Below are 25,198 nucleotides of genomic sequence, written 5' to 3' on the forward strand. Positions count from 1 at the left end.
CCAGAGTTTGGAGGCAGAGTGGCTGAAGGCTCTCCCGCCAATGGAGGGGCGGGTGAGGCGGGGGATGTGGCCAGAGCCGGTTGAGCAGAGGGAGCAGGCGGGTTGGTAGAGGGTTAGGAGGGGGTGGGGGGGGTTGGTAGGGGGTTAGGAGATCACAGAGGTAGTGTGGGAGAGGCCATGGAGGGCTTTGTACATGAGGACCAGGATCTTGAACTGGATCCTCTGAAGGATAGGGAGCCAATGAAGTCAAGCGAGAGAGGGGGAGATGGATCAGGGAGTTTGGTGCGGGAGAGGACACGGGCTGCAGAATTCTGGGTTATCTGCCGCCTATAAATGAGCCTTTCACGTCAGGAGGACATCCCAAAGTGTTGGTTGGGCGCCTGAGCTGAAGGGATGAGATCAGACGGCCAAAAGGCCTTTGTTGATCCAAACTAATCTTGTGATCTTGTGATCTTGTGATCGGCACAAAATGTTTAGACTTTTACCCCTCAATATTCCCTCTTGAAGCAGCTGATTGTCACTGTGTAACAGCGCTGCTCTGACAGACGGTGGGGCTGTTGCTCACTGTAACGTTGATGGAATAATTGAGTGGTGTCATTGGGAATCACAGGGAAACAGTAATTCACATTTGATTTCTAACCCGGAGTTTCTATGTCGATTAATGACATGAAGCCCTTTGTTGGGCAGTCAGGCGGCTGTCATTCACCTCATGGTGTTGGTCCTTCACTTCACGGCTGTTTGTGGGACGTCACTGAGCCTCAATCAGCTCCCACGTTCGCCTACTATCCACAGTCACTACACTTTACAGTGAGAAATCCCGTGAAGCACTTTGAGATGTTCTCCTGATGTGAAAGACTCTGTGCCAAGTGCAAGGTTTATGATCACATTATCCACCACTGTTTGTGAGACACTGATTTGGCCAATTGGCTCCAGCGTTTCACCCACAAAACAGTCACTTTACATTATATTCAGTGAAGCACTTTGAGACGTCTCGAGAGCGCTGTATCAAATGCCAGAATTATTACAATTATTATTATCATAAGCATTTTGGAAACTAATTTTAAAATGAAATGAACAAAGATCCAAACGGCTGCGGTGTTGCTGTCCGGCAGCTCACAATGTCCCGGCTCCTGGGCTTTGGGCAAACCCTGTTCTGACTTGAAATGCCCAAACCATTTCATATCACCGACCAGGAACCACACTGCAGTGACTCCCGACCACTCCCTACTTCCTATTTGCTCAATAAGTGCAGAGCTGAGAGAAGAGAAAGCTCTACTGACTGACGGAGTGTAACCAGCACCGGCTGCTCAGTGACTGAGTGACCAGGACACCGGCTGCTCAGTGACTGAGTGACCAGGACACCGGCTGCTCAGTGACTGAGTGACCAGGACACGGCTGCTCAGTGACTGAGTGACCAGGACACCGGCTGCTCAGTGACTGAGTGACCAGGACACGGCTGCACAGTGACTGAGTGACCAGGACACCGGCTGCTCAGTGACTGAGTGACCAGGACACCGGCTGCTCAGTGACTGAGTGACCAGGACACCGGCTGCTCAGTGACTGAGTGACCAGGACATAGGCTGAGGTCAGGATGCAGACAGCACGACTCGGGGTAGTTGCCCTTTGCTGCTGTGTGTGTGTGGGTGAGTCTCACTTTCTCACTCGCTCTCAGTTGGGAGTTTATTTAAGATGATCTAACGATAGAGACAGGAGAACTTGCTCACCGCGTCCCTACAAGAGATGCCGTCAGTCAGGACGGACTGTGTCGATGTGTATTCAGCCGATGTCTCGCTGTCCTTAATGGGATTTTCTCTCTCTCCAGTTACAGCACAGTTCACCATCACTGTACCAGAGAATCCCATTACAGCAGCAGCCGGAGGTACGGCTGTGTTTACAGTGAAACCGTCTGGTGAGGTGAGGAGCGGGACCTGGAGTTTCGGCCGTGTGGCTGTTGTTAATTGGTATCCAGGAGGAGAAGACATAGCCGCTGGTTACAAAGACCGGATTGTGTTCACAAGGACCTCTGGGTCTCTGCAGCTAAACTCTGTGAATTATACTGACGCTGGAGATTACACTGTGAACATGGTGTCAGACAGTTACCTTCACGCAACAGCGACAATCACCCTGAAGGTGGTGGGTAAGTAACAGTTACAGTTAACAATAATCTGCCTATGTTGTTTGTCACTAATCTTGTCACCAAACTTCAGAAGAAAAATATCATGAAACAATATATTTTATATCCAGACAAATGGATGAGCTGCTCCCGATCTAATGGTTCACTTTCATGTCATTGAGCTGCTCAAAGCAGAGAAATAATGTTTCTACCTATCAATACTGCATGTGCTATTTTCCTATTTTCTCTCTAAAAGTTATTTAACCATTCTACTGAAATATAGTTTTTTGGAACACGTGGCCACTTGTATCGTGAATAAGAAGCCTTTATTCGTGATTTCATAGCGCACTCACCTCACAAGTGAGAGGACTTGGGTTCCATTCCCGGGTTTCCTTACTCTGTGTACCTGGCAGTCAGTGGGAACCCGCTTGATGGTCGATTGGCGGATCGCTTTCCAGGAGTAATAATCCCTTCCCCTCCGAATAAAATTGTGCACTCAATCCACGACTGTTCGTAGGACACAGCTGTTCGCAATTGGCTGCTGTGTTTCACCCACAAAATACACAGTATATTTATTTTACAGTGTATCCTGTGAAGCGCTTTGAGATGTCCCAATGACATGATAAGGCGCTGTATCAAATCCAAGGATTATTATTATTATGAACAAAATGGTGAAACACCGCTCAGTGTTTGTCCATCCTCCTCTGCTGCTCATAGAATATTACAAATCATAGAATATCACAGCACAGAAGGAGATCATTCAGCCCACAATGTCCTTATGATATACTAAATAATAATAATAATCCTTACATTTGATATAACTTCTTACAACAATAACAACAATAAAATTGCATTTGTACAGCACCTTTCACATCGCGTCTCAGGGCGCTGGACGGACAGAGTTTCGGGCCCGAGCGGGGGGTCGGGATCGCGGAGGGTGGGGGGAAGCAGGGAAATCGAAAGCATGGTCGAAGAGGAGGGTCTTGAGATGGGTCTTGAAGGAGGCAAAGGAGGGTGCGAGGCGGAGGGACTGTGGGATGTGTTCGAGAGGGTGGGGGCAGAGTGTCAGAAGGCCCACCACCCACCAATATTGGGGCAGGCAAGGCGGGGGACGTGAAGCAGGCCGGAGCCCACAGAGCGGAGGGAGCGAGCAGGATGGTAGGGAGTTAGGAGGTCGAAGAGGTCGGGGGGAGCAATGGAGGGCTTTCAAGGTGAGGACCACAATCTTGAACTGTATCTGATGGGAAGCCAGAGGAGTTGGGCGAGGATTGGGGTGATAGGGTCACAGAGTCTGGTGCGGGAGAGGACACGCGCTGCAGAGTTCTGGATGATCTGCAGCCTATGGAGGGGGCAGTTGGGGAAGCCAAAGGGCAATGAGTTTGCATAGTCAAGCCTCGATGTAATGAAGACATGTATGAGGTTTTGGGGGCCTGCGGTGTGAGACAGTGGCGGAGCCGGGCGATGTTGCGGAGATGGGGAAGGCAGAGCGGGTCACAGCACAGATGTGGGGGAGAAAGTATAGTTCGGGGTCAAACAAGACCCCAAGGTTCTGGACTGGCTCAGTAAGTGGGAGTGAGCCCCATGGATGGTGATGCTCTCAGCGTCTGAGGTGTGGAGACGCTGACAGGAGCCAATCAGGAGCCTCAGTCTTGTTGACGTTCAACTGAAGAAAGTTAACTCTCATCCAGGACTCGATGTCCCACAGACATTCTGTGAGGACAGCAGTGGGTCCTGGAGTCGAGGCTGGAGGCAGAGAGAGAGAGAGTTGGGTGTCATCCGCAAACACATGGAAGTTGACCCCATGTCTGCGGATGATGTCACACCAAGAAGGAGCATAGATATTGAAGAGGAGGAAACCGAGGACAGAGCCCTGAGGAGCGCCACACGAGATGGTGCGGGGCCTGGAGGAGAAACCATTTTGTGAAGATGAAGTGGAGATGGTGTGAGAGGTACGATCTGAACCAGTCACGAACAGAGGTTGAGGTGAGAGGAGAGACAGTGGATGAGTATATAGTGGCCGAGGGTGTCGAAAGCAGCAGAGAGGACGAGGAGGCAGTGGGAGCCCTGGTCACAGATGGACAGAAAGTCATTGTCACTTGGACCAGGGCTGTTTCTGTGCTGTGGGCGGCAAAGAAACCCGATTGGAGGGGTTCATGAAGGGAGTAGCGGGAGAGGAAGGAGCGAAGCAACAATTCGTTGCAGGACGTTGGAGAGGAAAGGGTGGTTGGAGATTGGGTGGTAGTTTGGGAGTTGAGGTGGGTCCAGGGAGGGTTTTTTAAGCATAGGAGTGATGACGGCGGTTTGTAAAGGGGTGGGAACAGTACAGTGGACAGGGAGAGGTTTATGATATCTTTGAGCAGAGGGGCAAGGAGATGGCGCTGGGAGATAAGGAGAGGGATAGGGATGGGGTCGAGGGAGCAGGTGGTCATGGTGTATGGAAGGTGTAGTCTTATCATGTCATTGAGACATCTTAAAGCGCTTCATAGGAATTATTGTAAAGTGTGGTGAATGTGTATTTGTAGGCCATGTGCTGCCACTTTGGACACAGTAACATCCCACAAACAGCGTGAATCAAGTGACTTATTTGAGGGATTGTTGACTGGGAGATCAGGAGAAATTCCCTTCACTTTTCAAACAGTGCTACGGGATCTTTAACATCCATCTGTACAGACAGAGCAGACTGGAGTGGAGTGTCAGCCCAGACCAGGAGCTGATGTTGGGCTCTTTGAGGGACAACAATTTGTTCATATCGTGAACCATCACCAAGAATACGAGAGCCAAGAATGTTCATTTACACTCAGGTGCAGTGTATTGTTGCTGATGGGTTTATTTTTTCTGTAATCTATGGCTATAATTTATGACAATCAACCTGAACAGCTGTGAATTTGGAATGAGGATGCAATAAATGATAATTAAAAAGATCCTTGTATTTGTTACAGCGCCTTATCACGTCTTCAAGACATCTCAAAGCGCTTTTTAGTATATACTGTGAAGTATGTTTTGTGGGTGAAACGTGGCAGCCAATTGTGCACAGCGACATCCCACAAACATTTGTGGATTGAGTGATTATGTTATTATTATTTATTTTTTGAAGGAATTATTATTCCCAGAAAAGCGATGTGTCAATCGACTAACAACCGGGTTCCGACTCACTGCTGATAAACAGAGTGTGTGTGTGGAGTAAGGAAACTTGCCTAAGGTTTCGCTCTGACCCACCTGGGAATCAAACCCAGGTCTCCCGCTTGCGAGGCGAGTGCTCTAACCACTGAGCTCCAGGACTTGAGCTGTGTTGTCAAGAGTTGATTAGGAGTATTTACAATAGAGATTTAGACTAACACACGCAGAGGAAGGGGATTGGAGAGTTAGGGAAAAGAACTGGGATGAGGATGGATGGCTTCTTAGAGAAGAAAGAAACTGACATAAAAACAATGGACTGAATGGCTTCATAGAGTATTCAACATCTGTATGAGATCAGAAGGTTGTGAGATTAATCCTCATGTCAGGACCTGCAGTCAAGGCTGACACTGTGATGCAATGCTGGGGGTGTAATGTCAGAGCTGCTGTCCTTCAATTACAAGTGTAACGTAGTGACGTCAAAGATCCCGGGGCACGAGGAGGGAGTTGTTCCTGGTGTCCGGGCCAACAATCCTCCAAATATAATCAATCATTCACTTCATGGCAGTTTGTGAGACGTACAAATTGACTGCCACGTTTGCCAACAATCACACAGTCACTGCACTTTCCTCACAGTAAACTCCTGTGAAGCGCTTTGAGACGCCTCAACGATGTGATCAGGTGCTATATCAAACACAAAGGGTATTGTGGAGATAAAGGGTGAGTGAATGGACCGCACTGTTCCCTCAGCTCTTGGCTTTGCACCTTGTACCGTCTGACCACGTCAATGACAGACACTGAGGTGATATCTGCCCTCACTCACCAGCTTATCAACAAGATATTTACAGTGCACACAGTCTGCGTGTGGGGTCTCAGGAGAAACACGCCCTGATTTCTGCTCTTTCACATCTTATATCCTATCATGAGCTGAACGGGCTCCAACGGGACGTGTTTGGCAACGCAATGTGGGAATGGAGTCCGCCCTCTGTGACGGTCTCTAGTCCTCTGTCCTCTGTTTACCTAACAGTAAGCTGGAACCCACTTGGTAGTTGATTGTCGGATCGGTTTCTGGGGGTAATAATCCCTTCCCCTCAAAAAAATAATTGGTCACTAAATCCATGACTGTTTGTGGACACTACTGTGCACAATTGGCTGCCACATTTCAGCCACAAGTATTACTATGAATAATAATAATCCTTGCATTTGGTTTAGCGCCTTTCACGTCAGGAGGACGTCCCAAAGAGTTTCCGGGGATAAGCCGCCTGGTACTGGGGATGAGGGTGTGAGCTGAGAGGCTGGGAGGGGGGAAGCCTTGTCAGAGAGTTAGTGTAGAGGTGACCTCGAAAGAGGGAATGGAGGCAGCGAGTCACAGTGACCTGGGAGTGGAGTTCCCGAGTTCAGCGTAACCACTGGTTTATAATTGTATGATTCTATTATCATTCTATTGACAGCGAAAATCACCAGTGTCACCGTAACACAGAACATTCCCAACCCGATAGAATACACTGACACTGTGACACTGACATGTGATGTTAAAGGCACTGTTGAGTCACGGTTGTGGTTTAAGGATGAGAGAACTCTCCACAGCAATGACAGGATCACAATCTCCCAGGATAATGCCACCCTGACCATCATCAGTGTGACTAGAAATGATGGTGGAACGTATCGGTGTGAGGCAAAGAACAGCCTTAGCTCTCAGTCCGGCAGCCACACACTGAGCATTGCGTGTAAGTACTCAGTCACCTCTCAGAATAAGGCTTCAATCTTATGCTTTACGTTCAGTGGTAATAAAGAAGCCGTTCTTGCGTCTGTTGCAGATGGACCAGACACCCCTGAGCTTACAATCACTGGGACACACTCAGCAGAACTTGGAGACTCTCTAACATTGTCTTGTTCTGCTCAGTCAAACCCAGAAGCTCAGTATAAATGGATATTTAATGGCACCGTTCTGTCACACACAACTCCACAGCTCACCATTGATCAAATAAGCCCGACTGACCGTGGGAGGTACACTTGTCAGGCTCGTAACAGCGTTACCTTAAGAGTCAATGCGACAACATTGAGTGAATGGACTGCACTGTTCCCTCAGCTCTTGGCTTTGCACCTTGTACCGTCTGACCACGTCAATGACAGACACTGAGGTGATATCTGCCCTCACTCACCAGCTTATCAACAAGAGATTTACAGTGCACACAGTCTGCGTGTGGGGTCTCAGGAGAAACACGCCCTGATTTCTGCTCTTTCACATCTTATATCCTATCATGAGCTGAACGGGCTCCAAGGGGACGTGTTTGGCAACGCAATGTGGGAATGGAGTCCCCCCTCTGTGACGGTCTCTGGTCCTGTTCCTGAGCCAGGCTGAATGGCAGGAGTTTACTGTGACTGTGTATTGTAGGTGTAACATGTAACTATTGCTGTACAGATGCAAGTAGTTGTAAATGCTGATTTTTTCCTTAGAATTGACTGTTTTTGTTGTTTCTACAGATGCTATACGTCAATGAATATTCATCGTAGGAACACAGGAGGCCATTCAGCCCCTCGAGCCTGTTCTACCATTCTATAAGCTCAAGGCTGATCTGTACCTCAACTCCAACTGCCTTTGCCCCATATCCGGATCTCCTGACCTGACAAACATCTCTCCATCTCAGTGTTGACAATGTGAAGGGATCCACAGCCGTAATCCACAGCCTTTTGGGGGAGAGAGAGAGAGAGAGAGCTCCAGATTCCCACTCCCCTTTGGGCAAAAAACTGCCCCGATTTCACTCCTGAATGTCCTGTCTCTGATTATAAGATGATGTCCCCCTTGTTCTGGATTCCCCACTCACCAGAGGAGATAGTTCCTCTGTGTGGACTTGAACCACAAGAGCAAAAACAGAAGACGGTGCGTTAAGAGCTTTGCTTATCCCGTCTGTCTAACCAGTCAGAGGCTGTCACACAAGCCGTGCTGCTGAGTGAGGACTGCAGACTGTCCACGATATATTTTAATTGTGATTTAAACTCCAAACCTTATCACAGTGTGATTGCATGTTGCCGGCTGAGTAAAGGGCGAGTGATATAAAAAGGTTCAACAGTCGCTCGGGTACAATGTATAGCTCCTTGAACAGCATTAACCAACAGCTTAAATAATCACTTCTTCCTGCAAACAAAAGTCCACAGAATGTCTCAGGGAAAGAGAATCCAAAAGCCATAAATAAACCTTCCATTGCCTTTCGATCACTCAAATACAAACACAAACACTCATCTGAAGGACAACACCTCCAACAATGCAGCACTGCACTGGGGTGTCAGCCTCGACTGTGTGTGTTATAATAATAATAATAATTCCTGCATTTGATACAGCGCCGTATCATATCTTCAAGTCGTCTCAAAGTGCTTCACAGAATAAAGTGAATTGACTATATTTTGTGGTGAAACACGGCAGCCAATTGTGCACAGCGACGTCCCACAAACAGTCGTGGATTGAAATGGCCAATTTATTACTATTATTAATTTTAAGGAATTTTTGAAGCAAATCCTGATGTGGAGTTTGAACCCACAACCTTGTGACTCGGAGCTGAGAGTGTCACCAACTGAGACAGGAGGACACTGTTGCCCCTCACTTGGGACTATTGATTCTATCGCTTGAGACTTCTTAGTGATTAGTAATAAAGTCCAGTGCAATGCTAAATACACTATAATCTCACCAATAGCTTTATTTAGAGGAGGTTTGGCTTTGTTTATTCAGATCATGTGGTTAGTGATGTAAATCTGACTCATAAAATACAACATTGATAGTGAATGTCGTGGGTTTGTTGACTTTGAGTCTCCAGATAATAAAACTCTTATTTCACAGCATTTAAATGTCCAATAGATGTTCCAGTATTGACCGGTGATCAGCACTGATAAGGTTTGGAGATTAAATCAGCACTGTCTCGTGCGGTGTCCCTCAGGGCTCTGTCCTCGGTCCCCTCCTCTTCACCCTCTATATGCTCCCCCTGTGGTGACACCATCCGCAGACATGGGGTTCACTCCCACATGTGTGCGGATGACACCCAACTCTACCTTTCCTCCTCTACCCTCAACTCCACGACCCCCGATGTCCTGACAGCTGTCTGTCCGACATCGAGTCCCGGACGAGAGACAACTTTCTTCAGCTCAACGTGCGCAAAACTGAGGCCCTCCTGATTGGCTCACGTCAGCGCCTCCGCACCTCAGGCGCTGACACCATCAGCATCGAAGGCCGCACTCTCCACCTCTCAAAGCCATCAGGAACCTCGGGGTTCCCCTCGACCCTGAGCTGTCCTTTCTCCCTCACATCCGCACCACAACCGGCACCGCCTTCCATCACCTCCGGAACATCGCCACTACCTCACCCCTCACGCGGCTGAAACTCTGGTCCACACCTTTATCACCTCAAGGCCGGACTATGGGAACTCTCTCCTCTCCGGCCTTCCCGGCCCTCCCTCCACACTGCAGGTCATTCAGAACTCTGCAGCTCCTGTACTGTCCCGCACCAGACACCGCGACCACATCACTCCCACCCTCACCCTCACCCTCGCCCTCCCCCTCGCCCTCCCCCTCGCCCTGCCCCTCGCCCTCCCCCTCGCCCTCCCCCTCGCCCTCACCTTCGCCCTCACCCTCACCCTCACTCCCACCCTCGCCCTCGCCCTCACTCGTCTCAACTGACTCCCCATCCCTCAGAGGATTGAATTCAAGATCTTCATCCTCACCTACAAGGCCATTCCCGGCCTCGCTCCCTCCTCCCTCTCTGACCTATCCCCCCATGTACCCCCCCGTACCCTCCGTCCCTCTGGCTCCGGTCTGCTCCACATCCCCCGCCCCAACCGCCCGACCATCGGTGGCCTTCAGCCTCTCAGCCCCGAGGCTCTGGAACTCTATCCCCAGTGCCTTCGCCGCTCCCTCCCTTCCCTCCCCTCACTCTGACCATTTTCCCCCTCCTCGCTCCCTCCCTCCCTCCCCCCACTGACCATTTCTCCCCTCCTCGCTCCCTCCCTTCCCTCCCCTCACTCTGACCATTTCTCCCCTCCTCGCTCCCTCCCTTCCCTCCTCTCACTCTGACCATTTCCCCCCTCCTCGCTCCCGACCTTCCCTCCCCTCACTCTGACCATTTCCAATGCTCGTATCCTGACCCAACTGTCCAGCGCTTTGGGACGTCCTCCCGACGTGAAAGGCGCTCTGTAAATGGAATCTTGTTGTTGTTGTTGTTGTTGTATGGCTCTCCATCCCACAGTCCCTCCCCCTCACCCTCTCCTGTACCTCCTTCAAGACTCGGCTCAAATCCCTCCTCTTCAACCAACCGCACCTTCAGTCATCCTCCTACCCCCACCCTCCCCACCTCCACCCCCTCCTGATCCCAAACCCTCCTCCCCACCCCCACTCGGGTCCAAATCCCTGACTGTCCAGCGCCTTGGGACGTCCTCCCGCCGTGAAACTCGCTGTGTAAATGTCATTTGTTGATGATAATAATAATAATAATCCTTGCAGTTGATATAGCGCCTTATCACGTCTTCTCGATGTCTCAAAGCGCTTCACAAAATATACTGTAAAGTGTATTTGTGGGTGAAACACGGCGCCAATTGCACACAGCGACGTCCCACAAACAGTCGTAGTTTAAGTGACCAAAGTTATTATTATTTTGAAGAAATTATTAACCCCAGAAAAGTGATCCGCCAATGGACTAAGGACCGGCTTCATACTGACTGCTGATAAACAGAGGTGTGTGGAGTAAGGAAACTTGCACAGTGTTTGCCCGGCCCGGGATTCAAACCCTGGTCCTCTCCCGTGTGAGGTGAGCGCTCTCACCACTGAGCTACAGGGCTCAAGGTTGAAGACGGCAAAACACAAAGGATATGTCTCAGCACCTCAGGGTGTTCCCGGCACCCCAGGGCGTTCCCGGCACCCCAGGGTGTTCCCGGCGCCCCAGGGTGTTCCCGGCACCCCAGGGTGTTCCCGGCACCCCAGGGTGTTCCCGGCACCCCAGGGTGTTCCCGGCACCCCAGGGTGTTCCCGGCACCCCAGGGTGTTCCCTGCACCCCAGGGTGTTCCCGGCACCCCAGGGTGAGCCCAGCACCCCAGGGTGTTCCCGGCACCCCAGGGTGTTCCCGGCACCCCAGGGTGTTCCCGGCGCCCCAGGGTGTTCCCGGCGCCCCAGGGCGTTCCCGGCACCCCAGGGCGTTCCCGGCACCCCGGGGCGTTCCCGGCACCCCGGGCGTTCCCGGCACCCAGGGTGTTCCCGGCACCCCAGGGTGTTCCCGGCACCCCAGGGTGTTCCCTGCACCCCAGGGTGTTCCCGGCACCCCAGGGTGTTCCCGGCGCCCCAGGGTGTTCCCGGCGCCCCAGGGTGTTCGCGGCACCCCAGGGTGTTCCCGGCGTCCCAGGGTGTTCCCGGCGCCCCAGGGTGTTCCCGGCACCCCAGGGTGTTCCCCGTTTGCTCCAAGTACACCAGCAACACTCCCAGTGGGGTAATGGGTTGTAAGCACAACAAATAGATTACGAGCTCAGGACTGGGATCTCACTGGTCCAACACCACACACTCTTCCTGTAGCCCCACACTCCGCTGTGGGTTGGCTCCAGCTCCCCCCACCCCCACTGCGTAGCATTGCACAGTCCATATGGGGCCCAGATTCACTCCCTGTGTCAAAGGTCCAAGTCAAGTTTGGTTTGGGCTGAGAACAAAGTTCATTAAATAAGGAATAAATAACAAAGCCACTCACTGGGCTCAGTGCAAAGGAACTTTTCATCAGAAAGGACAAAGGGCAATTTTAGCTGCTCCCCAAGAGAGGTTACTGCAGCCCCAGCGCCAATGGCTTGTCAGCCTCAGGGCAAAAGGACACTGTTAGCCCAGGGCTGGGCAGTGCCCACCACACTGTTAGCCCAGGGCTGGGCAGTGCCCACCACACTGTTAGCCCAGGGCTGGGCAGTGCCCACCACACTGTTAGCCCAGGGCTGGGCAGTGCCCACCACACTGTTAGCCCAGGGCTGGGCAGTGCCCACCACACTGTTAGCCCAGGGCTGGGCAGTGCCCACCACACTGTTAGCCCAGGGCTGGGCAGTGCCCACCACACTGTTAGCCCAGGGCTGGGCAGTGCCCACCACACTGTTAGCCCAGGGCTGGGCAGTGCCCACCACACTGTACGCCCAGTGACGAGCAGGACTGGCACAGTCTTCTTACAGCTTTACTTGATGCTGTTTTATTTGCCAATCTCTGGCTGAGCTGTGATCATATTCTGCTCAGTGTGACTGAAAATCTCACATCTTCAAGACATCACAAAGCGCTTCACACAATACACGAAAAGTGTAATGACTGTGTGTTTTGTGGACGAATTGCGGCAGATATTACGCTCAGCGACTTCCCCACAAACATTCGTCGATTAAAGTGACCAATTCTTATTTTTTTTGAAGGAATTATTACTATTACCCCCAGAAAAGCGATCCGTCAATCGACTACCAACCGGATCCTACTCACTACAAGGCAAACAGTGACGTGCGGAGTAAGGAAACTTGCCCAACGTTTCTCCCTGTCCCACCCGGGAATCGAACCCAGATCCTCTCGTTTGCCGGGCGAGGGGTCTACCCACTGAGCTACAGGATCATCACTATCATGGCTTCTCTGCTGAAAGATCACTGCTGGAGCTTTCTTGGATTCCTTATTTGGTAGATTTATCTGCACTCATTTACACAGTCAGGAAACTGTCTCTCTATCACACACTAAAGTCTGTACCCCATCACCCACCCCGGCCCTCGCCCTCGCCCTCGCCCTCGCCCTCGCCAGGCCCCACTGGCTCCCTATCACACACTGTACCCTGTACCCATCACTCCGGCCCTCTCCAGGCTCTGTGTTAGGCTGAGAATTCCGTGCATCCCACCTACACATGGAAATTCCCAGAGATGGATTGACTGAATGGCCTCCTTCTGTGCTGTAAATGTCTCTGGGTCTCTGGTGTCTATATAGAGCCTTTCACGTCAGGAGGACATCCCAAAGTGTTGGTTGGGCGCCTGAGCTGAAGGGATGAGATCAGACGGCCAAAAGGCCTTTGTTGATCCAAACTAATCTTGTGATCTTGTGATCTTGTGATCGGCACAAAATGTTTAGACTTTTACCCCTCAATATTCCCTCTTGAAGCAGCTGATTGTCACTGTGTAACAGCGCTGCTCTGACAGACGGTGGGGCTGTTGCTCACTGTAACGTTGATGGAATAATTGAGTGGTGTCATTGGGAATCACAGGGAAACAGTAATTCACATTTGATTTCTAACCCGGAGTTTCTATGTCGATTAATGACATGAAGCCCTTTGTTGGGCAGTCAGGCGGCTGTCATTCACCTCATGGTGTTGGTCCTTCACTTCACGGCTGTTTGTGGGACGTCGCTGAGTCTCAATTAGCTGCCACGTTCGCCTACTAAATACACAGTCACTACACTTTACAGTGACAAATCCTGTGAAACACTTTGAGATGTTCTCCTGACATGAAAGGCTGTGCCAAGTGAAAGGTTTATGATCACATTATCCACCACTGTTTGTGGGACACTGAGTTCCCCAATTGACTGCCGCTTTTCGCCCACAAAACAGTACAACGATAATTTGTGTCTATAGTTGCTGGGATCTGAAAGCGTTTCCTGAAAGGCCGATGGAAACCGATCCGATAACAACTTTCAAGAGACAAGTAGATCGGTATTTGGGGAGGACAAATTTGCAGGACGAAAGGGAGAGAGCGAGGGAGTGGGGTTGATCAGGGCTGTGGGGAGAGGGGAGTGGGGTTGATCAGGGCTGTGGGGAGAGTGGGGGAGTGGGGTTGATCAGGGCTGTGGGGAGAGGGGAGTGGGGTTGATCAGGGCTGTGGGGAGAGGGGGAGTGGGGTTGATCAGGGCTGTGGGGAGAGGGGAGTGGGGTTGACTTTGAAGCTCTTTCAAAGAACGGTCACAGACGCGATGGGCTGAATGGCTGTATAAAGCCATGATTCTATGATTCTATGATTGCGCCTTCACATGGGGTTGGGTTCTGCAGCACTTTGAGTCGTCTTGAAGACGTGATAAGGCACTGTATCGAATGTCAGGTTATTATTGTTATTATTCTGTGTATTTTATATTTTAAAACGAGACGAACAAAGATCCAAACGGCTGCGGTGTTGCTGTCCGGCAGCTCACAATGTCCCGGCTCCTGGGCTTTGGGCAAACCCTGTTCTGACTTGAAATGCCCAAACCATTTCATATCACCGACCAGGAACCACACTGCAGTGACTCCCGACCACTCCCTACTTCCTATTTGCTCAATAAGTGCAGAGCTGAGAGAAGAGAAAGCTCTACTGACTGACGGAGTGTAACCAGCACCGGCTGCTCAGTGACGGAGTGTAACCAGCACCGGCTGCTCAGTGACCGAGTGACCAGGACACCGGCTGCTCAGTGACCGAGTGACCAGGACACCGGCTGCTCAGTGACTGAGTGACCAGGACACCGGCTGCTCAGTGACTGAGTGACCAGGACACCGGCTGCTCAGTGACTGAGTGACCAGGACACAGGCTGCTCAGTGACTGAGTGTAACCAGCACCGGCTGCTCAGTGACTGAGTGACCAGGACACCGGCTGCTCAGTGACTGAGTGACCAGGACACCGGCTGCTCAGTGACTGAGTGACCAGGACATAGGCTGAGGTCAGGATGCAGACAGCACGACTCGGGGTAGTTGCTCTTTGCTGCTGTGTGTGTGTGGGTGAGTCTCACTTTCTCACTCGCTCTCAGTTGGGAGTTTATTTAAGATGATCTAACGATAGAGACAGGAGAACTTGCTCACCGCGTCCCTACAAGAGATGCCGTCAGTCAGGACGGACTGTGTCGATGTGTATTCAGCCGATGTCTCGCTGTCCTTAATGGGATTTTCTCTCTCTCCAGTTACAGCACAGTTCACCATCACTGTACCAGACAATCCCATTACAGCAGCAGCCGGAGGTACGGCTGTGTTTACAGTGAAACCGTCTGGTGAGGTGGGGAGCGGGACCTGGCGTATCGGCGGCAGTGAAGTACTTCAGTGGATCGGGGATATAGTATCTGTAAGCACTAATTACCAAGGCCGGGCTGAGATATCTCTCCCCGACGTGTCTCTTCGGCTGAAATCAGTGACAGTGACCGACAGTGGAAATTACACTGTGACTTTGACCTCAGTCTCTGACGATTCAAAATCAGCGACAGTCACCCTGAAGGTGAAGGGTGAGTAACAGTTACAGTTAACAATAACCTGTCTGTGTACCACTCCTGTCCCGGGTTATTGGCCACTAACCTCGTCACCAGTTTAGGGTGAAAATTAAAATGAATATCTTCACACAAAATGTTTTATATCCGGACAAATGGACAATCTGCTCCCGATCTGATGGTTCCATTTCATGTCACTGAGCTGCTTAAAGCAGAGAAATAGTGTTTCTACCCTATAGATATACAGTATGGGCTGTTTTCCTATGTTCTCTCTCGTGTCCTGAAGGCATTTACCATTCTACTGAAATTTCATAACCACTTGTGATCACTTGTACCTCACCCGAGTGGAACATTATTCATGAATTCATAGCACATTCCACTCAAAACTGGAGGACCTGGATTTGATTGTTTGACGGGGCAAAACTTTAGGTCACTTGACCACATATACACACACACACACACACACACACACTCTGTTTACTGAGCAGTAAGTAGGAACCCGCCTGTTGGTCGATTGGCGAATCGCTTTCCAGATTACTAATCCCTCTCCCTCCCAAAAAACTGGTAACGACTGTTTGTTGGACACTGTTGTGGAAATTGACTTCTGTGTTTCACCCACAAAATACCCCGTATATTTATTTTACAGGGTATCCTGTCAAGAACAATGACATGATAAGGCGCTGTATCAAATGCAAGGATTATTATTATGAACAAAACAGTAAAACACAGTGTTTGTCCATCCTCCACTACTGCTCAGAGAATATTACAGCACATAAGGAGACCATTCGGCCCACGTTGTCCTAATGTTATACTAAAAAATAATAAGCCCTACATTTAATATAATATCTTATCACGTCATTGAGGCATTTCAAAATGCTTCATAGGAATTCTTGTAAAGTGTGGTGACTGTGTATTTGTCGGTATGTGTCAGCCACCCGGGTCCTCCCGCTCGCGAGGGGAGTGCTCTAACCACTGAGCTACAGGACTTGAGCACGAGTTGATTAGGAGTATTTACAATAGAGATTTAGACTAACACACACAGAGGAAGGGGATTGGAGAGTTAGAGAGGAGAACTGGGATGAGGATGGATGGCTTATTGGAGAAGAAAGAAACTGACATAAAAACAATGGACTGAATGGCTTCATAGAGTATTCAACATCTCTATGTGATCAGAAGGTTGTGAGATTAATCCTCACGTCAGGATTTACAGTCGAGGCTGACACTGCGATTTACTATTTACTATCCAAACACGGAGGTGGTGCCAATGTCCAGTTTAATCCTTTCAGAATATCAGCTCTTTATCTTCCCCACATCGTTTCTTAAAACAATCCATCACCGAACTTCAAAACCTTTCCTCCGCTCCACCCTCGGCGGCCGTGCCTTCAGCCACTGTGCCCCGAGGATCTGGAACTGCCTTCCTCACTCCCTTCGTCTCCCATCGTCTCGTTCCTTTCCTTCCCATTTTCAGGTCTCTGCTGAAGACCTTTCTTTTCGACCGCGCCTTTGGTCACCTTCCCCCTCCCCACCGCCCGCGCCCCCGGCTCGGTCCCGGGATCCAAAACTGTAAAACGCTCTGAGACGCCTTCCGGCGTGGATGGTGCTATATAAATCCAAGTTGTTGTTGCTGTGATGCAATGCTGTGGGTGTGATGTCAGAGGTACTCTCCTTCAATTACAAGTTTAATTAAGTGATGTCAAAGATCCCATCACATGATTCAAAACCAGAAGGGAGTTTCTCCCGGTGTCCCGGCCAACAATCCATTAATAAAATCACTCATTCACTTCAATGGCTGTTTGTGGAACATCGCAATGTGCAAATTGGCTTATGTTTGCCGACAAATACACAGTCACTGCACTTTACAGTAAACTCCTGCAAAGCACTTTGAGATCCTCAATGATGTGATACGGTACTATATCAAATTACAAAGATTACTGTATAGACAGTTATGGGAAAAGGTCTTTGAGGTTCGGTGCGAGTTAGTGAAAGTGCAACAGAACCTCAGCACTGCATTGCAGTGTCATCATAGACAATGTGACTTGAACCCACAACCTTCTGACTCAGAGTCGAGTGTGAGCCAAGATGGCGAATGAATAATAATAATTAATAATAATAAAGAAGAAGAATGAATAATCTGTACATTTGATATAGCATCTCTCATTTCAGGAGTTTATCTCAAAGTGGATTTACTGTGACTTGTTTTGACGGTATGTGTTAAGCACTCCGAAACGCTACCCTGTGTGAAGGGCGCTATTTAAATGCAAGTTGTTGTTGCTATTTGTTGGTGAACACAGCAGGAAAGTTGTTGCTCACGATTTTGCTGATTAATAAAGATGATATGGACAGTTATTGGCTACAATAATTGGTTACAAGTACCGTTTTGGAATATTTTATATTGACACCAGAATCATATTGTAAATGCTGTAAATGCAGAAAGTACACATTTGGTTGGGATGAAAAACAAGAATCTATTTCCTTTAGATGACGTTTTCAAAATCATGAGGAGATTCAAAATAGTCTCTAAAAGAAGCCGAGGGGAGGTGAGAAGAAATGTTTTCACACAGCGAGTTGTTTGAATCTGGAACACATTGCCTGAAAGGGCGGTCGAGGCCGATTCGATAACTACTTTTAAAAACGCGGTGGACGGGTATTTGAGGAGGAGGGGTTTGCAGGTTATGGGGAAAGGGCCGAGAGTGGGATTGGCATTAATTGCTCTTTTCAAATAGCTGCACAGACTCGATGGGCTGAATGGCCTCTTTTTGTGCTGTACGATTCTATGATTCTATGATGAGCCATGTTGTTGCCGACAGGAACACACCAATCACTGAGGTTTCATGGCCAAATCACTTGATGGCCTGAGACCTCTCCAACTTGCTCACACCTCACACCTCTTCCCAGCCCTTTCGCTTGGTTTGCTCAGGCCTTGTGCACATCCCCTGACCCTCTGCTCCACCTTCAGCCACTTTGCCCTGAGCCCCTGGAACTCCCGGCCTCACCCTCTCCGCCCCTTGTTCCTCTTTCCTCTTTACACCAAGTGCTACGGTCACCTCCTCTTTCTCCCCGTCTCAGCCCCAAACTCTGCCAACGCTGAGACGCTGCCCCACAGTAAAGTCGCTGTATAAATGCAAGTTGTTGTTGCTGATGTTTTAAGTGACTTGAGTTTCCATCAAACTGTTGTATTTTACACAGAATGTGATGCACAGAATGTAAATACTCTCCTGTGTTTTGACAGAATCTGTTTCCAATATTGCTGTTACCCCCAATGTCACGCAGTCAGTAGAATATAATGACACTGTGGGGCTGACGGGCACTGCATCAGGGACAGACGTGTCATATCAATGGTTGAAAGACAATAAAACTATCAGCTCTGACAACAGGACTGTCCTAAGTCTGGATAACAAACCCCTGACTATAGCTGGAGTACTGAGGGCTGACAGTGGGAATTACACGCACTGGGCCTACAACACCGTTAGTAACGACACAAGCCATCCATTTTATCTCAATGTCAACTGTAAGTGTCACAGTGAGCAGCTTCAATGTTATATTTTTGTAAATGATTTGTATAATCTTAGTTAATGTTATGCAATATTTGTTTCCGCAAACATTATACGCTCCGTATCCATTTTGGACACCAAATAATCAATTCCTTTAACAAACACTGAATTTGATCAGATTTAACAAAAATTTATAAAAGCACCAAAATGTAAAAGAATATCCAGCATTAAACTCTGAATGAAACTATTTTTATTACGAATTTCAATCTAAACCATTATAAAAGTATTAGATTTGAATTCTGTTTGAATCACTACAAACTTTCATTTGTACCAACAGGTGAAAGCACTGGTCCACTCCTGAAATAAATACCATAATAATTGAATTGATGAACAATGAAAAAAGTCCTACTAAATTGGTACTCAATTAAAATATAGGAGTAGAAATCCCCCCTTGGGTCTGGACTTGTCTATTGTAATATTATTTCACAGCAAATAGAATTAAATTCTTAAATTGTGTCCATTGAACTACAGAAACTGGGAAAGTTTCTGCTGGCTCTGAAATGCTAAATAATACCTCAGTGGAATTTCAGGGGACAGAATTGATTTTATATATTAAACAACTATTATTATTATTACACATTATAACAGACAGGTTTTATTAATAACTGTCTCCTTTTGTTTGCACAGTTTTGGTGTTCAGGCTCATCGTGACCTTTAGTGCTGGTGATGGGCTGTACGTTAGATAGTTTTAGACTTGTGATTTATATGATGTTACAAATGATGTGCATTTGTTCTGGATGGACCAGGATTACCCAATGTGTCCATCATCCCGGATAAAACATTACACAGTTCAGGAACAACTGTTAAGTTCTTGTGCTCCGTGGACTCAAATCCAGCCTCTGAATTTCAGTGGTTTCACAATGGTGCCTTTCTTCAACAAAACGGTCAACAAATAATCATTAATATTATTTCTATGAACGCCACTGGAAATTACACTTGTCAGGCACATAACAATGTAACACTAAGGTACAATGAAGCAAGCAGGGAAATCCAAGTTATAGGTATGTAACGATAATTTATTAAATAGTAATTACTTTTTATATGGAGTCCTGTATTTGTGGAGTCCTGTAGCTCAGTGGTTAGAGCACTCGCTTTGCAAGCGAGAGACCTGAGTTCAATTCCAGGCAGGGCGAAACCTTGGGCAAGTTTCCTTACTCCACACGCCTAATAATAATCCCTCCAAAAAACCAAAAAACAATAATTAAATTGGTCATTTTCAATCTACGACTGTTTGTGGGACATTGCTGTGCGCAATTGGCTGCCGCGTTCGCCCACAAATATACAGTCAATTCACTTTACAGTGTGTTCTGTGAAGCGCTTTGGGACGTCCTCCTGACGTGAAAAGCGCTATATCAAATGCAAGGATTATTATTATTATTATTATTATATCATTTTCACTCCTAATTTTGAAAGGTAAAACTGTGTTTTTTTTCAGAAATTGAACAGCTAACATATACATTATTTTATGTGAATGATATGACTTTATCCATGGGTTTCAGTAGCCGGTAATTGTTTGCTGTGATGGGCAAACTTTGAATTGCAAAACTGTTCTCTTAGAACTTCTAAAGCAAAGTGCTGACATGATGTACCGGAAACGCTTACGGTTTACCACCATCTGTAAAAGTAATGTCATTATGATATTGTTACCGCAAAGTCCAATCAATGTTTGCAGGTGAACGTAGATAGAACTCCTCAGATCATGAATATATCCATGTTCCCCGGCCCTGCCCTCCCCACCATCTGCAGTTAGGCCTTCAGCCTCTCTGCCCCCACCTGTGAACCTCCATCCCCAAATCCCTCCGCCCTATCCCCTCCCTTACCTCCTTCAAAACACGTCTCAAGACCCTCCCCTTCGACCGCGCCTTCAGTCACCCTCCTACCCCCACCCCCACTTGCCCTCCACCCCTCCTGATCCCAACCCCAGTTCGGGTGCACACCTTTGACAGTCCGTGGCCTTGGGATAGTCGACTCATGTCAAAGGCTCTGTGTAAATGTCATTTGTTGGTGTTACTTTCAACAACTTCAAAAAAGTTGGTCTAATTCTTAGCACTTTAATAATTGAAACCGTGTTTGTATGTGTACAAAATTGAGACATTTAAATGTTCACTAAAGAAATTGAGATATAACTTAATAATAACTGTTACACTGCTGTAGGATAAAGGCAACTGAGAACAGAAATAACCTATTGCTAAATAAGACCTTTTAGGAACCCAATCGCATAGAACGACTAATATGTGAAGTCATAGAATCATAGAATATTACAGCACAGAATGAGGCCATTCGGCTCTCGTGCCTGTGACAGCTCTTTGGAAGAGCTGCCCAATCAGTCACACTCCCCCACTCTCTCCCGATAGCCCTGGAAATTTTTCCTCTCCATATACGTATCCACTTAAGAACATAAGAACATGAGAAATGGTGGATGAAAAAAGACAGAGGTCCATCCAGTTTGCCTTCCATCTTCCTGGTGTTCGCTTGCACATATGTCCCGAACTACCTACGTACTATATCCCATGTTATTTCCTAAAAACATCTAATCTGTGTTTGAAAGAATCAACACTTCTCTCTTTTCAGGCAGTGTATTCCAGATCTGAACAGCTCACTGTGTGAGAACATTTCTCCCCGTCTCCCCTCTGATTCTTTTGATAACTATCTTAAATCTATGTCCTCTGATTACTGACCCACCCGCCAGTGGAAACAGTTTCTCTCTGGTCATTCTGTCAAATCCCCTCATAATTTTGAACACCGCTATTAAATCTCCCCTTAACCTTCTCTGCTCTAAGGAGAATAATCTTAGCTTCTCTACCTCTCCTCATAACTGAAGTCCCCCATTCCTGGTACCATCCTCCCTAAAGATTGTTGCCCAGAATTGAACTCGGTTCTCGAGCTGAGGCCTAACCAGTGTTTTATATAACTCGCTAAAATCATAACCTCCTTACCAGAAAATAATTCCATTATGTATCAAGAGCCAGTCATGGACCTTAATTATTAACTGAGAGAGGTATTTCATGGGGTCCCACAGAGCTTAGTCTTTGCCCCAAGACCCACCGAGATAGTATAAATGTGGCAGCGGTTTTAGCTCATTAAACTCCAGGAAATACCCCAACACACACTCTGGGTCTCCAGGTCTCAGCCCAGTCTGCACCAATACTCTGCGGAATGAGGTGAGCAGAGTGCAGCGCTCCAGGGAGAGAGCGCATTCCATTCCAGACACAGGGAATTCCCATGTGTTAGGTGGGATGCACGGAGTTCTCAGTTTGGTTTGGATACTCAACCACCAGGCGACCAAACCCAAAAGGACCTGACATTTTTGTGCTGGTGGCTCAAGATTTATTCAGGAACAAAGAGAGTGAGGAACTGAATCGGAGCCTCAGTGCAACTGTGAGCAACAATTAAATATGTGTTTTATTAACATGAAGGTAATGGAAACTACAGTTTGAATAATGAATGAATTATAAACCCTCTCTCCCCCCGGCTTGGAGTCAGGCTCCGCCACTGTAAAGCACTCTGAGTCGCTGTCCGGCGTGGAGGGCGCTATATAAATCCAAGTTGTTATTGTTGTATATAAGTGCAAGTTGTTGTTGTTGAATGAATGAATAGTCCAATTTCGCCTGATTCTTGGTCACTGTGGTTTGTGTCCTCTAACAAATATATTACACACTAAATAAATGTCCTGTTTCGTTAGATCCAATTTCCAAGCCCACTATTTCATCCAATGTCACTATTCCGGTAGAACATAATGACAGTGTGGCTCTGACCTGCACTGCAGTGGGCACTGCCGTCTCATATCTGTGGTATAAGGACAATGATGGTATCTATGTTGACACAAGGATTGCGCTAAGTGATGGCAATAGAACTCTCACTATACCTGGAATTTTAAGGTCTGACACAGGAGAATATACGTGTTTTGGGTACAACGTAATGAATGGAAAGACAAGTGATTCTTATCTACTCAATGTTAACTGTAAGTGACCCGATCAAACACTATTTGTGGTTTCTAATCTTCATCAATTAATTGCCAACCCGCCTGACTAAATTGTGAAAAAGTTCTGCTCACACACACATACGCTGAATACGATTGGCACTTTAGCTGCTTTGCTGTGCAGTCAATGTTTAAAATAGATATTACCATCACGACTTGTACTTTGATTGAGATAGAGGTGGCAATACATTGATACTTGACTAATGGTCACTTTGACGTGTTGTAACACTGGAGCCCATAGGCAACAGCACAAAGTGACCTTTTGTCAAGTGGTGTTAAATGGGCACCTGGTCTTAGCATCAATCTTTTATAGGGTGAGTGGGTGCACACGGACAACTCTTTATTATAATCTTCTCAGTCTGTTTGTGGTTGATATTAATGAGGTCTTAAAGTAATAAGTATAGAAATCACATTTTCGGATATCAGCTTCTTATTTTATTCCATATCTACAACAGAAACGTATGGAGAAATCCCTTTCTGGAGTAAACTTGCCGGGGGGAAGTTTGTTACAAATTATGAAAGCATTCGGCCAATTCGAAATTCAGTAACACATAAAACGATAGATTCATATCGCTTCTCGATTTAATACGTTACAATGTTCAACACTTTGGGTTCTGTTATGCCAAGTTGATAATTACAAGAATAGTGGCCTTTCTATTGAAGCAAACGTTTTATACTTATTTACTTTTAACCTTAGTTTCTCCCAACAGATACCTCCACCCGTAGCACTGACTGTTTACAATGGGTAGTTTTAGATCCATGGTGATCGGCTCCGTTGATGTTGTATAAAACGCTGTAGAGATTGTGTTTGAACCAACCTGTGAATCTATTTTAGATGGACCAGAATATCCCAACGTATCAATCAATCCACATTTACAATTAATTAGTTCAGCATCAACTGTTAATCTCTCGTGTTCTGCGGAATCAAACCCACCTTGTGAATTTCAATGGTATTTCAATACTTCCTCTTTTCTACAAAACGACTCGGACCTTCTCATTCCCAATATTACCCCAAAGAACGCTGGGAATTACACGTGTCAGGCCTTTAACAGTGTAACCCAAAGGTATAGTGCAGCAAACATCAGAATCCTTGTCATAGGTACGTAAAATAGTATTGTTACCTGACGTAAAAGCCTTTCTATACTTTATCTTTTAACTAAAAACATCTGTAAGTGGCCTGGCGTGTGCTGTACGACTGAAACAAGATGACAAAGATTGCAATCTGAGATAAAATGAGAAGGAATGTGGAAACCAAAGCTCCGTCAGCACTTGAGAGGATCCAACAGTGGTGGGTAACAACAACAACAACAACAAGATTCCATTTATAGAGCGCCTTTCACGTCGAGAGGACGTCCCAAAGCGCTGGACAGTTGGGTCAGGACCCGAGCATTGGGGGGATGGTCAGAGTGAGGGGAGCGAATGCAAGAAGTGACATTGACTGAGACCCAGAAGTAGGCAGTTTTGCTTCGCCACAAACCCACTGTCATTTTCTCTTCTGTGTTCATGTGCAATGAATGCACAATACACAATGAATAAGCACTGACTAGTGACTGGATCCCATGATAGCGCTCGTTGGGATTTAATAATAATATTAATCCTTGTATTTGATATATCGCCATATCACGTCTTCGAGACAACTCAAAGTACTTCACAGGATACACTGTGAAGTGAATTGACTCTATATTTTGTGGGTGAAATGTGGCAGACAATAGCACACAACAATGTCCCACAAACAGTCGTGGATTGATGTGACCAATTTATGATTTTTTTTAAGGAATTATTACCCCCGGAAAAATGATCTGCCTATCGGCTAATAACCGGGTTCCTGTTTACTGCTGAGTAAACAGAGACATGTGGAGCAAGGAGACTTGCCCAGCGTTTCACACTGCCCGGGAATCAAACCCAGGTCTATCGCTTGCGAGGCGAGTGCTCTAACCACTCAGCTACAGGACCCACTAAATTACCAAATTGCCAATTTACAATCATAGTACAATTTACAATACAATTTACACTTATACAGTTACTTTCACGTCAGAAGGATGTCCCAAAAACTGGCTGAACATGGAACCCTAATGTGGATTTCCTGACCAACAATCCCTCAAATAAAATAGTTTTGTGACTGTTTGTGGGACAGCAGCAATTTGGCTGCTGCGTTTGACTATAAATACACAGTAAATCCTATGAAGCACTTTGAGACTTCCTCCTGACATGAAAGACTATATCAAATGTAAGATTACCACTTGTTCATTTGATGCTGAGAAATG

General features: G+C 47.3%; 1 protein-coding gene across 1 annotated transcript in view; it reads left to right on the forward strand.

The window, feature by feature from the left end:
- Positions 1 to 1,560: 1,560 nt before the first annotated feature.
- The window catches only part of LOC103172934 (carcinoembryonic antigen-related cell adhesion molecule 5-like), a 38,416-nt gene continuing 14,778 nt past the window's right edge, over positions 1,561 to 25,198 (forward strand). The window contains exons 1-7 of the mRNA XM_042346338.1: positions 1,561 to 1,643; positions 1,823 to 2,137; positions 6,679 to 6,954; positions 15,108 to 15,422; positions 18,634 to 18,912; positions 22,638 to 22,916; positions 23,770 to 24,033. Coding sequence (XP_042202272.1) covers positions 1,592 to 1,643; positions 1,823 to 2,137; positions 6,679 to 6,954; positions 15,108 to 15,422; positions 18,634 to 18,912; positions 22,638 to 22,916; positions 23,770 to 24,033 — 1,780 coding nt within the window. The 5' untranslated portion in view covers positions 1,561 to 1,591. The remainder of the gene's footprint in view (positions 1,644 to 1,822; positions 2,138 to 6,678; positions 6,955 to 15,107; positions 15,423 to 18,633; positions 18,913 to 22,637; positions 22,917 to 23,769; positions 24,034 to 25,198) is intronic.

Source organism: Callorhinchus milii, unplaced genomic scaffold, assembly GCF_018977255.1.
Source record: "Callorhinchus milii isolate IMCB2004 unplaced genomic scaffold, IMCB_Cmil_1.0 Scaffold639, whole genome shotgun sequence".
Lineage (NCBI taxonomy): Eukaryota > Metazoa > Chordata > Chondrichthyes > Chimaeriformes > Callorhinchidae > Callorhinchus > Callorhinchus milii.